We start from the raw sequence: 12,778 nt of genomic DNA, 5'->3' as shown, positions 1-12,778 counted from the left end.
TTAACTGGATTTCTTTTGAGATTCTCCTCTTCTTTTCCTTTTCTTCTTCTTATCAGTGTGGAGTTTTGAATTCTTTCTTTATTCAGTCATTATTCATTTTCATTCATTATTCATTCCTGTCATTATTCATTTTAATGCTCAAATTGTACTGACTTTGGCTAGTGGGAACCGCTTAATTCTTCTGGGTTAGTAGAATGGTAGCAAAAATAAGCTTTCTCTAGTATTTAACATTTGAATCAGTTTTCTAGCCTTGTAATCTATAGGGACTAATGTATGTACTATCTGTCTCCTGTTTGCTTTTGATGACCCTCTGTGATATTTTTCAGCAAATCACTGAATTGAAGAAAGAAAACTTTAACCTAAAGCTGCGCATCTATTTCCTTGAGGAAAGAATGCAACAGGAATTTCATGGCCCCACCGAACATATCTATAAAACTGTGAGTGGCCCACTTCTCATTGCTGTCCCTTGTGTCTTTTCTCATTGTCATGTCAAGCAGAAATTTGATTAATATTTGATCTCAGAGTTAGCAGGAATAGAGATGCTTTCATTTAATCTGAATTGATTATGGGGAGCATGAAGATATCAGGATGACTTTATTTTTTTTTTTTTTAATTTTTTTTTTTTGAGGCGGAGTCTCGCTCTGTCACCCGGACAGGAGTGCAGTGGCCAGATCTCAGCTCACTGCAAGCTCCGCCTCCCGGGTTTACGCCATTCTCCTGCCTCAGCCTCCCGAGTAGCTGGCACTACAGGCGCCTGCCACCTCGGCCGGCTAGTTTTTGTATTTTTAGTAGAGACGGGGTTTCACCGTGTTAGCCAGGATGGTCTCGATCTCCTGACCTCGTGATCCGCCCGTCTCGGCCTCCCAAAGTGCTGGGATTACAGGCTTGAGCCACCGCGCCCGGCCGGGATGACTTTAATATTAAGCAAAGGGGTACATGATTAATTTTAAGGAAGTCTTTCACTCTGTTTTAAAAATCGGAATTCGGATTCACTCATTTTTACCTCAATTAAGTTTTTATAATTATGTGTTCTTTAGAAACAGGCAGTGGAATGGTGGAATGGTTTTGGAGTTGAATTCTGTTACCAGCTAACTTGTGTAACTTAGGCAAGTCACTTTAGCTCTTGGGGCTTGCTTCCAGAATTAAGTGATAATCCCTTTGTCATAGGGTTATTTGTGTGAATTAAAATGAGAAGACAGATGAAAAGCTCCAGCACAGTCAGTTGACAATTATCGTCTTCTTGAGGCTTCGTTTGGCAGCCCAAAGTTAGGATTGTCAGTTTTTCTGTGATAGGACTCTTCTGTATTCCTGTGTGCTTGCCTGTAACTGTCAGAAGAAAAGGCTATCCTCATTTGAAGTCTTGACCTGGAGGTCTTTGTCTGAAAACAAACCTTGGTTCTGAAAACTGAAAAAAGAACTTGGCTTTCTTGAAAAGGCTTGAGTACAAACAGTATTTCAGTGCCTGTTTGTTGGCTTTTTCTAGTAGATTAGCCCTTGGCCTGGGAATTATTCTGACTTTTCTGAAGTTTGTACCAGTGGAAACTTTTGAAGGAGGAAAAAGAACTCTCCTTGAGTTTCAGCAGATGAACTTAAATTGACTTGTCTTGAAGAGGGATTGTGCTGTGCTTCTGAGCCTTTTCAAGAATTGAAAAGCTTCTTTGTCCCCTATGAGAGTTTTTTTCTTCACTCTGGGGGTGGAAAGACAATGAGGATGTCCCCTTTTCTGGAAGGGAGTGGTGATGCAATCACAATTTTAGAGGAAAACCAGTAGCCTAAAGCAGTTTATTTGTGAGTATGGTGGTCATGCGTCTCAGAACCTCTTGGGTGATAGGAATACAAAACGTGCCAATTGCCAACTCTATCAGGCACTGTCTTTGGCATCTGTACATTTGCATCTTATTGTAATTCTCATGACAGTCCTATGCCATGGAGTTTATCTTCATCTTATAGGGGAAGAAACTGAGACTTATAGAAGATGAATAACCCACCTGATGTCATATAGCTATTATGTGAGGTGGATTTTGAGCCCAGGTCTTCCAAACTCATTGTACCATACCACTTCAGCTGTCTGACTAGATGACCTGATTTCATGACCCCTTTCTTCAGTGTAAGGTTTTGGATAGGTGCACATCGTTTAGAATTCAAAAAGCCTAAGAGATACACACTGAAAAGACTCTTCCATCCTTGTGTCCTGGTCCTCTAGATCTAATAAATATTGATTGCTTATGCAGAGGAATTTTATGTATATATAGTACAAGCAAGCGTGTGTTTGCGTGTGTGTGTATGTATGTGTATAAACCCTCTTTTTACATAAATGCAAGCATGTTCTGTTCTGCACCTTATATTTTTCACTTAATGATTTCTTTCTTTTCTTTCTCCCTCCCTCCCTTCCTTCCTTCCTTCCTCCCTCCCTCCCTCCCTCCCTTCCTTCCTTCCTTCCTTTTCTTTTCTTTTTTTTCTTTCCTTCCTTTCCCTTCTTTCTTCCCTTCCCTTTCCTTCCTTACTTCTTTTTTCTTTCTTTTCTTTCTTTCCTTCCTTCCTTCCTTCCTTCCTTCTTTCCTTCTTTTTTCTCTTTTCTTCTTTTCTGTTTTCTTTCTTTCTTTTTTTTTTTTTTTTTGAGACGGAGTCTCGCTCTGTCGCCCGGGCTGGAGTGCAGTGGCCAGATCTCAGCTCACTGCAAGCTCTGCGTCCCGGGTTTACGCCATCCTCCTGCCTCAGCCTCCAGAGTAGCTGGGACTATAGGCGCCCACCACCTCGCCTGGCTAGTTTTTTTTTTGTATTTTTTAAGTAGAGATGGGGTTTCACCGTGTTAGCCAGGATGGTCTCGATCTCCTGACCTCGTGATCCGCCCTTCTCGGCCTCCCAAAGTGCTGGGATTACAGGCTTGAGCCACCGCGCCCGGCCTCTTTTCTGTTTTCTTTTCTTTTTTTATTTTATTTTATTTTATTTTATTTATTTTTATTATACTTTAAGTTTTAGGGTACATGTGCATAACGTGCAGGTTTGTTACATATGTATATTTGTGCCATGTTGGTGTGCTGCACCCATCAACTCGTCAGCACCCATCAATTCATCATTTATATCATGTATAACTCCCCAATGCAATCCCTCCCCCCTCCCCCCTCCCCATGATAGGCCCCAGTGTGTGATGTTCCCCTTCCCGAGTCCAAGTGATCTCATTGTTCAGTTCCCACCTATGAGTGAGAACATGCGGTGTTTGGTTTTCTGTTCTTGTGATAGTTTGCTAAGAATGATGGTTTCCAGCTGCATCCATGTCCCTACAAAGGACGCAAAATCGTCCTTTTTTATGGCTGCATAGTATTCCATGGTGTATATGTGCCACATTTTCTTAATCCAGTCTGTCACAGATGGACATTTGGGTTGATTCCAAGTCTTTGCTATTGTGAATAGGGCCGCAATAAACATACGTGTGCATGTGTCTTTGTAGCAGCATGATTTATAATCCTTTGGGTATATACCCAGTAGTGGGATGGCTGGGTCATATGGTACATCTAGTTCTAGATCCTTGAGGAATTGCCATACTGTTTTCCATAATGGTTGAACTAGTTTACAATCCCACCAACAGTGTAAAAGTGTTCCTATTTCTCCACATCCTCTCCAGCACCTGTTGTTTCCTGACTTTTTAATGATTGCCATTCTAACTGTTGTGAAATGGTATCTCATTGTGGTTTTGATTTGCATTTCTCTGATGGCGAGTGATGATGAGCATTTTTTCATGTGTCTCTTGGCTGTATGAATGTCTTCTTTTGAGAAATGTCTGTTCATATCCTTTCCCCACTTTTTGATGGGGTTGTTTTTTTCTTGTATATTTGTTTGAGTTCTTTGTAGATTCTGGATATTAGCCCTTTGTCAGATGAGTAGATTGCAAAAATTTTCTCCCATTCTGTAGGTTGCCTGTTCACTCTGATGGTAGTTTCTTTTGCTGTGCAGAAGCTCTTTAGTTTAATTAGATCCCATTTGTCAATTTTGGCTTTTGCTGCCGTTGCTTTTGGTGTTTTAGACATGAAGTCCTTGCCCATGTCTATGTCCTGAATGGTACTACCTAGGTTTTCTTCTAGGGTTTTTATGGTATTAGGTCTAACATTTAAGTCTCTAATCCATCTTGAATTAATCTTCGTATAAGGAGTAAGGAAAGGATCCAGTTTCAGCTTTCTACTTACGGCTAGCCAATTTTCCCAGCACCATTTATTAAATAGGGAATCCTTTCCCCATTTCTTGTTTCTCTCAGGTTTGTCAAAGATCAGATGGCTGTAGATGTGTGGTATTATTTCTGAGGACTCTGTTCTGTTCCATTGGTCGATATCTCTGTTTTGGTACCGGTACCATGGTGTTTTGGTTACTGTAGCCTTGTAGTATAGTTTGAAGTCAGGTAGCGTGATGCCTCCAGCTTTGTCCTTTTGACTTAGGATTGTCTTGGCAATGCGGGCTCTTTTTTAGTTCCATATGAACTTTAAAGCAGTTTTTCCCAATTCTGTGAAGAAACTCATTGGTAGCTTGATGGGGATGGCATTGAATCTATAAATAACCTTGGGCAGTATGGCCATTTTCACGATATTGATTCTTCCTATCCATGAGCATGGTATGTTCTTTCATTTGTTTGTGTCCTCTTTTATTTCACTGAGCAGTGGTTTGTAGTTCTCCTTGAAGAGGTCCTTGACATCCCTTGTCAGTTGGATTCCTAGGTATTTTATTCTCTTTGAAGCAATTGTGAATGGAAGTTCATTCCTGATTTGGCTCTCTGCTTGTCTGTTACTGGTGTATAAGAATGCTTGTGATTTTTGCACATTAATTTTGTATCCTGAGACTTTGCTGAAGTTGCTTATCAGCTTAAGGAGACTTTGGGCTGAGACGATGGGGTTTTCTAAATATACAATCATGTCATCTGCAAACAGGGACAATTTGACTTCTTCTTTTCCTAACTGAATACCCTTGATTTCTTTCTCTTGCCTGATTGCCCTAGCCAGAACTTCCAACACTATGTTGAATAGGAGTGGTGAGAGAGGGCATCCCTGTCTTGTGCCAGTTTTCAAAGGGAATTTTTCCAGTTTTTGCCCATTCAGTATGATATTAGCTGTGGGTTTGTCATAAATAGCTCTTATTATTTTGAGGTACGTTCCATCAATACCGAATTTATTGAGCGTTTTTAGCATGAAGGGCTGTTGAATTTTGTCAAAAGCCTTTTCTGCATCTATTGAGATAATCATGTGCTTCTTGACTTTGGTTCTGTTTCTATGCTGGATTACGTTTATTGATTTGCGAATGTTGAACCAGCCTTGCATCCCAGGGATGAAGCCCACTTGATCATGGTGGATCAGCTTTTTGATGTGCTGCTGAATCCGGTTTGCCAGTATTTTATTGAGGATTTTTGCATCGATGTTCATCAGGGATATTGGTCTAAAATTCTCTTTTTTTGTTGTGTCTCGGCCAGGCTTTGGTATCAGGATGATGTTGGCCTCATAAAATGAGTTAGGGAGGATTCCCTCTTTTTCTATTGATTGGAATAGTTTCAGAAGGAATGGTACCAGCTCCTCCTTGTACCTCTGGTAGAATTCAGCTGTGAATCCATCTGGTCCTGGACTTTTTTTGGTGGGTAGGCTATTAATTATTGCCTCAATTTCAGAGCCTGCTATTGGTCTATTCAGGGATTCAACTTCTTCCTGGTTTAGTCTTGGGAGAGTGTAAGTGTCCGGGAAATTATCCATTTCTTCTAGATTTTCTAGTTGATTTGCATAGAGGTGTTTATAGTATTCTCTGATGGTAGTTTGTATTTTGTGGGGTCGGTGGTGATATCCCCTTTATCATTTTTTATTGCATCTATTTGATTTCTCTCTTTTCTTCTTTATTAGTCTTGCTAGCGGTCTGTCAATTTTGTTGATCTTTTCAAAAACCAACTCCTGGATTCATTGATTTTTTTGGAGGGTTTTTTGTGTCTCTGTCTCCTTCAGTTCTGCTCTGATCTTAGTTATTTCTTGCCTTCTGCTAGCTTTTGAATGTGTTTGCTCTTGCCTCTCTAGTTCTTTTAATTGTGATGTTAGAGTGTCAATTTTAGATCTTTCCTGCTTTCTCTTGTGGGCATTTAGTGCTATAAATTTCCCTCTACACACTGCTTTAAATGTGTCCCAGAGATTCTGGTATGTTGTATCTTTGTTCTCATTGGTTTCAAAGAACATCTTTATTTCTGCTTTCATTTCGTTATGTACCCAGTAGTCATTCAGGAGCAGGTTGTTCAGTTTCCATGTAGTTGAGCGGTTTTGATTGAGTTTCTTAGTCCTGAGTTCTAGTTTGATTGCACTGTGGTCTGAGAGACAGTTTGTTATAATTTCTGTTCTTTCACGTTTGCTGAGGAGTGCTTTACTTCCAATTATGTGGTCAATTTTGGAATAAGTGTGATGTGGTGCTGAGAAGAATGTATATTCTGTTGATTTGGGGTGGAGAGTTCTATAGATGTCTATTAGGTCCGCTTGGTGCAGAGATGAGTTCAATTCCTGGATATCCTTGTTAACTTTCTGTCTCGTTGATCTGTCTAATGTTGACAGTGGAGTGTTGAAGTCTCCCATTATTATTGTATGGGAGTCTAAGTCTCTTTGTAAGTCTCTGAGGACTTGCTTTATGAATCTGGGTGCTCCTGTATTGGGTGCATATATATTTAGGAGAGTTAGCTCTTCCTGTTGAATTGATCCCTTTACCATTATGTAATGGCCTTCTTTGTCTGTTTTGATCTTTGATGGTTTAAAGTCTGTTTTATCAGAGACTAGGATTGCAACCCCTGCTTTTTTTTTTGTTCTCCATTTGCTTGGTAGATCTTCCTCCATCCCTTTATTTTGAGTCTATGTATATCTCTGCATGTGAGATGGGTCTCCTGAATACAGCAGACTGATGGGTCTTGACTCTTCATCCAGTTTGCCAGTCTGTGTCTTTTAATTGGAGCATTTAGTCCATTTACATTTAAGGTTAATATTGTTATGTGTGAACTTGATCCTGCCATTATGATATTAACTGGTTATTTTGCTCGTTAGTTGATGCAGTTTCTTCCTAGCCTCGATGGTCTTTACATTTTGGCATGTTTTTGCGATGGCTGGTACCGGTTGTTCCTTTCCATGTTTAGGGCTTCCTTCAGGGTCTCTTGTAAGGCAGGCGTGGTGGTGACAAAATCTCTAAGCATTTGCTTATCTGTAAAGGATTTTCTTTCTCCTTCACTTATGAAACTTGGTTTGGCTGGATATGAAATTCTGGGTTTAAAATTCTTTTCTTTAAGAATGTTGAATATTGGCCCCCACTCTCTTGAGCAGTCTGTCTGTTCTCAGATCTCAACCTCCGTGTTGGGAGATCCACTGCTCTCTTCAAAGCTGTCAGACAGAGTCGTTCCCGTCTGCTCAGGCCTCTGCTGCTTCCCCTGTTGTTTTTTTAGCTGTGCCCTGTCCCCAGAGGTGGAGTCTACAGAGACAGGCAGGTTTCCTTGAGCTGCTGTGAGCTCCACCCAGTTCGAGCTTCCCAGCGGCTTTGTTTACCTACTTAAGCCTCAGCAATGGCGGGCACCCCTCCCCCAGCCTCGCTGCTGCCTTGCAGTTAGATCGCTGCAGACTGCTGTGTTAGCAATGAGGGAGGCTCCTGTGGGCGTGGGACCCTCCCGGCCAGGTGAGGGATATATTCTTCTGGTGTGCCCGTTTGCTTAAAGCGCGGTATTGGGGTGGGAGTTACCCGATTTTCCAGGTGTTGTGTGTCTCAGTTCCCCTGGCTAGGAAAAGGGATTCCCTTCCTCCTTGCGCTTCCCAGGTGAGGCAATGCCTCGCCCTGCTTCAGCTCTCGCTGGTCAGGCTGCAGCAGCTGACCAGCACCGATTGTCCGGCACTCCCTAGTGAGATGACCCCAGTACCTCAGTTGAAAATGCAGAAATCACCGGTCTTCTGTGTCGCTTGCGCTGGGAGTTGGAGACTGTAGCTGTTGCTATTCGGCCATCTTGCTCCGCCCCCCTCTGTTTTCTTTTCTTTTCTTCCGACAGAGTCTCCGTCTGTTGCCCAGGCTGGAGTGCAGTGGCACAGTCTTGGCTTACTGCAACCTCTGCCTCCCAGGTTGAAGTAATTCCTGTCCTTGGCCTGCTGATTAGCTGGGATTGCATGTGAATGCCAGCACACCTGACTAATTTTTGTATTTTTGGTACCGATGGGGTTTCGCCACGTTCTCCAGGCTGGTCTCGAACTCCTGGCCTCAAGTGATCCACCTGCCTTGGCCTGTCAAAGTGCTTGGATTATAGGCGTGAGGCACTGCACCTCGCTTTACTTAATGATATCTTGGGTATCTTTCTTTAAGAGTAGTTTAAGAATGAATTTCTTTATTCTTTTTGTTTTTGAGACAGTATCTCACTCTGTCACCAGGCTGGAGTGTAGTGGCGTGATCATAGCTCACTGCAACCTTGAACTCTTGGGCTCAAGGGATCCTCCCATCTCAGTCTCCTTAGTAGTTGGGACTGCAGGCATGCACCACCACACCTGGCATTTTAAAATTTTTGCTTTTTTTTTTTTTTTTTTTTTGAGACACAGTCTCGCTCTGTCGCCCAAGCTGGAGTGCAGTGGCCAGATCTCAGCTCACTGCAAGCTCCGCCTCCCGGGTTCACGCCATTCTCCTGCCTCAGCCTCCTGAGTAGCTGGGACTACAGGCACCCGCCACCTCGCCCTGCTAGTTTTTTGTATTTTTTAGTAGAGACGGGGTTTCACCATGTTAGCCAGGATGGTCTCGATCTCCTGACCTTGTGATCCGCCCGCCTCGGCCTCCCAAAGTGCTGGGATTACAGGCTTGAGCCACCGCGCCCGGCCTAAAATTTTTGCTTTTTATAGAGATGGGTCTTGCTATGTTGCCCAAGGCTGGTCTTGAACTTCTAGCTTCAAGCCATCCTCCTGCCTTGGCTTCCTAAAGTGTTGGGACTTATAGGTATGAGCCACCGCACTAAGCTGCCTTTTTTTTATAGTTTCATCATATTCCATTTATGCTTTGAAGGTACCCTGACTTTTGGTTTGGAAATTACAATTATGTATATGAGTTTATAACTTGAGATATTGGACTTGAGAAAAATAGCCAAATGGACAAGTTAGTATTAATTCTTTTAAATGTATTAAATTGGAGTGCCTGTTGGTTCATCAGAAAGGGAAGCACTTAGAGTATATTATATCATTTCATAAATAGAAGCTCTCCACCCTTCTGAGAGCTGGAAAAAGAATCCTCTGTTTGAAGGATGTTTCTGCATTTTTCACAAAATTACAGTTGAAGACATTGTACACTGTTACCCAGGGTCCTTTATGCAAAGATCACTTTCTTCAAGAAAAAGTTCTGCCTCATAGATGACTTCTTTAGTTCTTGTTGTTTGACAGTGAAGAAGATAACCTATTTTAAGCCCTGTCTCCGAGGCTTTTCTCATTTGCTTGCTCATTTAATCCTTAAAGCCCTCATGTCATGGGAGCTTTTATGTTTTGTTTTTGGCACTTGAGGGATTGGAAAGGAGAAGCATTGCTTTGTCACCCTGTGGACTTATGTGTCTAAGGACTGTTACAGTATTGTGCTTCTAGTTTTGTATTCCACGTTAGCATGTCTTGTTCACTTCAGTGTCTTCTGTGGTCTGTCCTTCACAGGTGCTTGGTAAGTTTCTGCGAAGTGAAGGAATGAATAAGTGAGTAGCCACTGACTCTGTGGTCTCCTCTTGTAGAGAGTAGAGACAGAATTTAAACCCACGTCCTTTTGGTCACACAGCCATGACTTTTCTGTCATGGCTGTACTTCTCAACCTGAAGTACTTGTTTCTCTAGGGCTGCTTGCCAGAAAGGAGGGAGGCATATCCTGTGAGATGGTAAATCTTACTTGAAATGATTTTTTTTTTTTTTCAAGACAGAGTCTCGCTCTGTCGCCTAGGCTGGATTGTAGTGGTACTATCTTGGCTCACTGCAACCTCTGCCTCTCAGGTTCAAGCGATTCTTCTGCCTCAGCCTCCCAAATACCTGGGACTACAGGCATGCACCACCATTCCTGGCTAATTTTTGTATTTTTAGTTGAGATGGTTTTGCTATGTTGGCCAGGCTGGTCTCGAACCCCTGACCTCCAGTGATCTACCCGCCTCCCAAACTGCTAGGATTATAGGTGCGAACTGCTGTGCCTGGCCTGGAAATATTTTTGTTTAAATAATACACATGTGGCCGGATGCAGTAGTTCACACCTGTAATCCCAGCACTTTGAGAGGCCAAGGTGGGCAGATCACTTGAGGTCAGGAGTTCAAGACCAGCCTGGCCAACATGGTGAAACCCCATCTCAACTAAAAATACAAAAAATTAGCCGGGCGTGGTGGCAGGTGCCTACTATAATCCTAGCTACTCGGAGGCTGAGGCAGGAGGATCACTTAAACCTGGGAGGTGGAGGTTGCAGTGAGCTGAGATCGCACCACTGCACTCCAGCCTGGATGACAAGAGCAAGACTTCATCTCAAAAAAACAAAAAATGAAAAACACATGTATTATGGAGTACAACATAAAATTGGCATGGATTATTAAAATAAAAGAGGAGCTATAAACCCAGTGCTTTGGGAGGCTGAAGCAGGAGTATCATTTGAAGCCAGAAGTTCAAGACCAGCCAGGGCAATATGGCAAGACCCCATCTGTAAAAACAAAACAAAACAAAACAAAACAAAAAAACGGGCATGGGAGTGCACACCTCTAGTCCCAGCTACTCAGGAGGTTGAGGTGGGAGGATCCCTCGAGCCCAGGAGTTTGAGGCCTGCAGTGAGCTATGACTGCACTTCAGGCTGGGCAACAGCAGAGCAAGACTCTTGCCTCTAAATAAATAAACAAAAAACCAAAGGGAGATTTCCAAGAAATGGTAGATTTACAGCAGTCTTCCACAAACTATGCACCCAAACCCCCATCTACTACATGAGTTCATCTAATATTCTGTCTGGGATACATTTGTGCATAAGTTTTAGAAGCCTGCCACTGTTCCACTGTCTCATATTGAATTCCATTTCCCCTGAATTCTGTCTTGGATTCTCACGTGAGTTGTAAGCCCAAGGCTGTGTGCGACTCCCTTTGTTCCACTCAGTTAGAGGAAGACATTTGGTTGGAGAACATTGTGGTTCTCCTTATAGACAGCTTGCCCTATGTGGTTGTAGCTTTTTTTGTAAGTGAGAACCTTGAAATCTTATATTGAAATGACATACGCCATGATGTGTCCTCCTGTTTTCCATCCACATGTTTTATTTATTTTTTTTAAGCTGTAACACGTTCCCACTGCTACAGCCACCACATGTGTGATTGTAAACAACCACCAGTAATTGCTTTGGAATGGGAAAAACACACCGCAGAATTGCTTGTAAATTTGCTTGGCGGAGGGCATACAATTTTTAAATCAGCCTTCCTTGTATGACATTTATGCCTTGATATTTGAATGCTCTGGCTGTTAGAAGCTTGGAGCATTTACATAATTGCTCCAAGTCTTGGGAAATCCAGGTCTTTCTTTTGAGACCACCGGTGTTTAATAATTCCCTTTTCCCTGTGCCCTGAGGCTAATGAGGGTTTTTGAATCTAACATCTGCCTATTACAAGCATCCTGTAGTCAGTCTGTGCTGGAAGCAGTTTCCCCATTGTTGACATTCATAGGTCCTGTATTTTACGTTGATTCTTTTCTTTCTTAATCTTGTCTTGTAGAACATTGAGCTCAAGGTGGAAGTAGAAAGTCTGAAGCGGGAACTCCAGGAGAGAGAGCGGCTGCTCGTCAAAGCCTCGTGAGTACCGTCATCTGTTGAAAGCCTGCAAGTCGCCCACACTGGGTTGGTCAGTGAAATAGAGCCATACACTTTTCTAAGACAGTTGATTTCCATCTGGAGTCTGAGGACTCCAAAGAGGTTTTTGTTTTTACTTAATTATTTAGTGTTCAACAAGCTTTTAAGATATACCATGATTATAGAAAAATGAACAGATCTTAAGTGTACAGCGTGAATGTTCACAAGCAAACACACCCGTGGAACTACCATCCAGATCAGGAAAGAGAACATACCAGCCCCCGTAAAAGCCCTCTTTGTGGTCTCAGAACTCACCTTTCTCCACTAAAGATAACGACCGTTCTGACCACTGTTAGTTCTGCCTGTTTTTAAACTTTATATACAAGGAATTATATAGTAGGTTTTCTTTTGTGTCTGGCTTGTTTCCTCAACAATGTATTTGTGAGATTGATCTATGTTTTTAATTATATCAGTAGTTCATTCTTATTGTTGTAAAAGCCTGGGGTGATTTGAAGGGGTCCTGGTGGGTGAGGCAGGGAGACAGAGGATAGGGCTTCAGCCAGAGTAATTGTCTTTTTCTTTTTTTTCTTTAAGATCTGTTAAATGTACTAGGGACCCTCATAATATTTTGCTTGAAAGAGGTTCTACTCCTTAAAAAACATTTGAAAACTAGTATTTTCATTTATTCAAATATTGAACAACAAGCACAGTTCAGCAAATACAGTCTGTGAATCAGTTGATGATTCATTCATTCATAAACATTTATTACATAATAACTTGTGAAATACACAAGTATTTCGAATCTAACATCTGCCCAAAGATCTGAAAAGAGAGAGCCCTCCACCCCTCTACTTGAAGAGCCCGTCAGAGACTGGTGAGCTGTTCATCACACCTGTGAAAAATAACATGCCAGGAAGGTACAGTGGTAGAGTGTGTTGTGGGTAAAGTGGCGACACCAAAGTGTGCTAAGTTTTGTTCTGTGACAGTGGAATAAGACTTCCCGGGGC

The 12,778-nt window shown here is 42.2% G+C and overlaps 1 protein-coding gene across 3 annotated transcripts in view; it reads left to right on the top strand.

The window, feature by feature from the left end:
- Window positions 1-12,778, top strand: part of CDK5RAP2 (CDK5 regulatory subunit associated protein 2) — a 204,784-nt gene that overhangs the window by 27,742 nt on the left and 164,264 nt on the right. For all 3 annotated transcript variants that reach the window (XM_030919432.1, XM_030919433.1, XM_030919431.1), the window contains exons 4-5: window positions 327-437; window positions 11,698-11,774. In XM_030919432.1, coding sequence (XP_030775292.1) covers window positions 327-437; window positions 11,698-11,774 — 188 coding nt within the window. The remainder of the gene's footprint in view (window positions 1-326; window positions 438-11,697; window positions 11,775-12,778) is intronic.

Source organism: Rhinopithecus roxellana, chromosome 16, assembly GCF_007565055.1.
Source record: "Rhinopithecus roxellana isolate Shanxi Qingling chromosome 16, ASM756505v1, whole genome shotgun sequence".
Taxonomy (NCBI): Eukaryota; Metazoa; Chordata; class Mammalia; order Primates; family Cercopithecidae; genus Rhinopithecus; species Rhinopithecus roxellana.
This window is presented reverse-complemented; position numbering and strand designations above follow the sequence as displayed.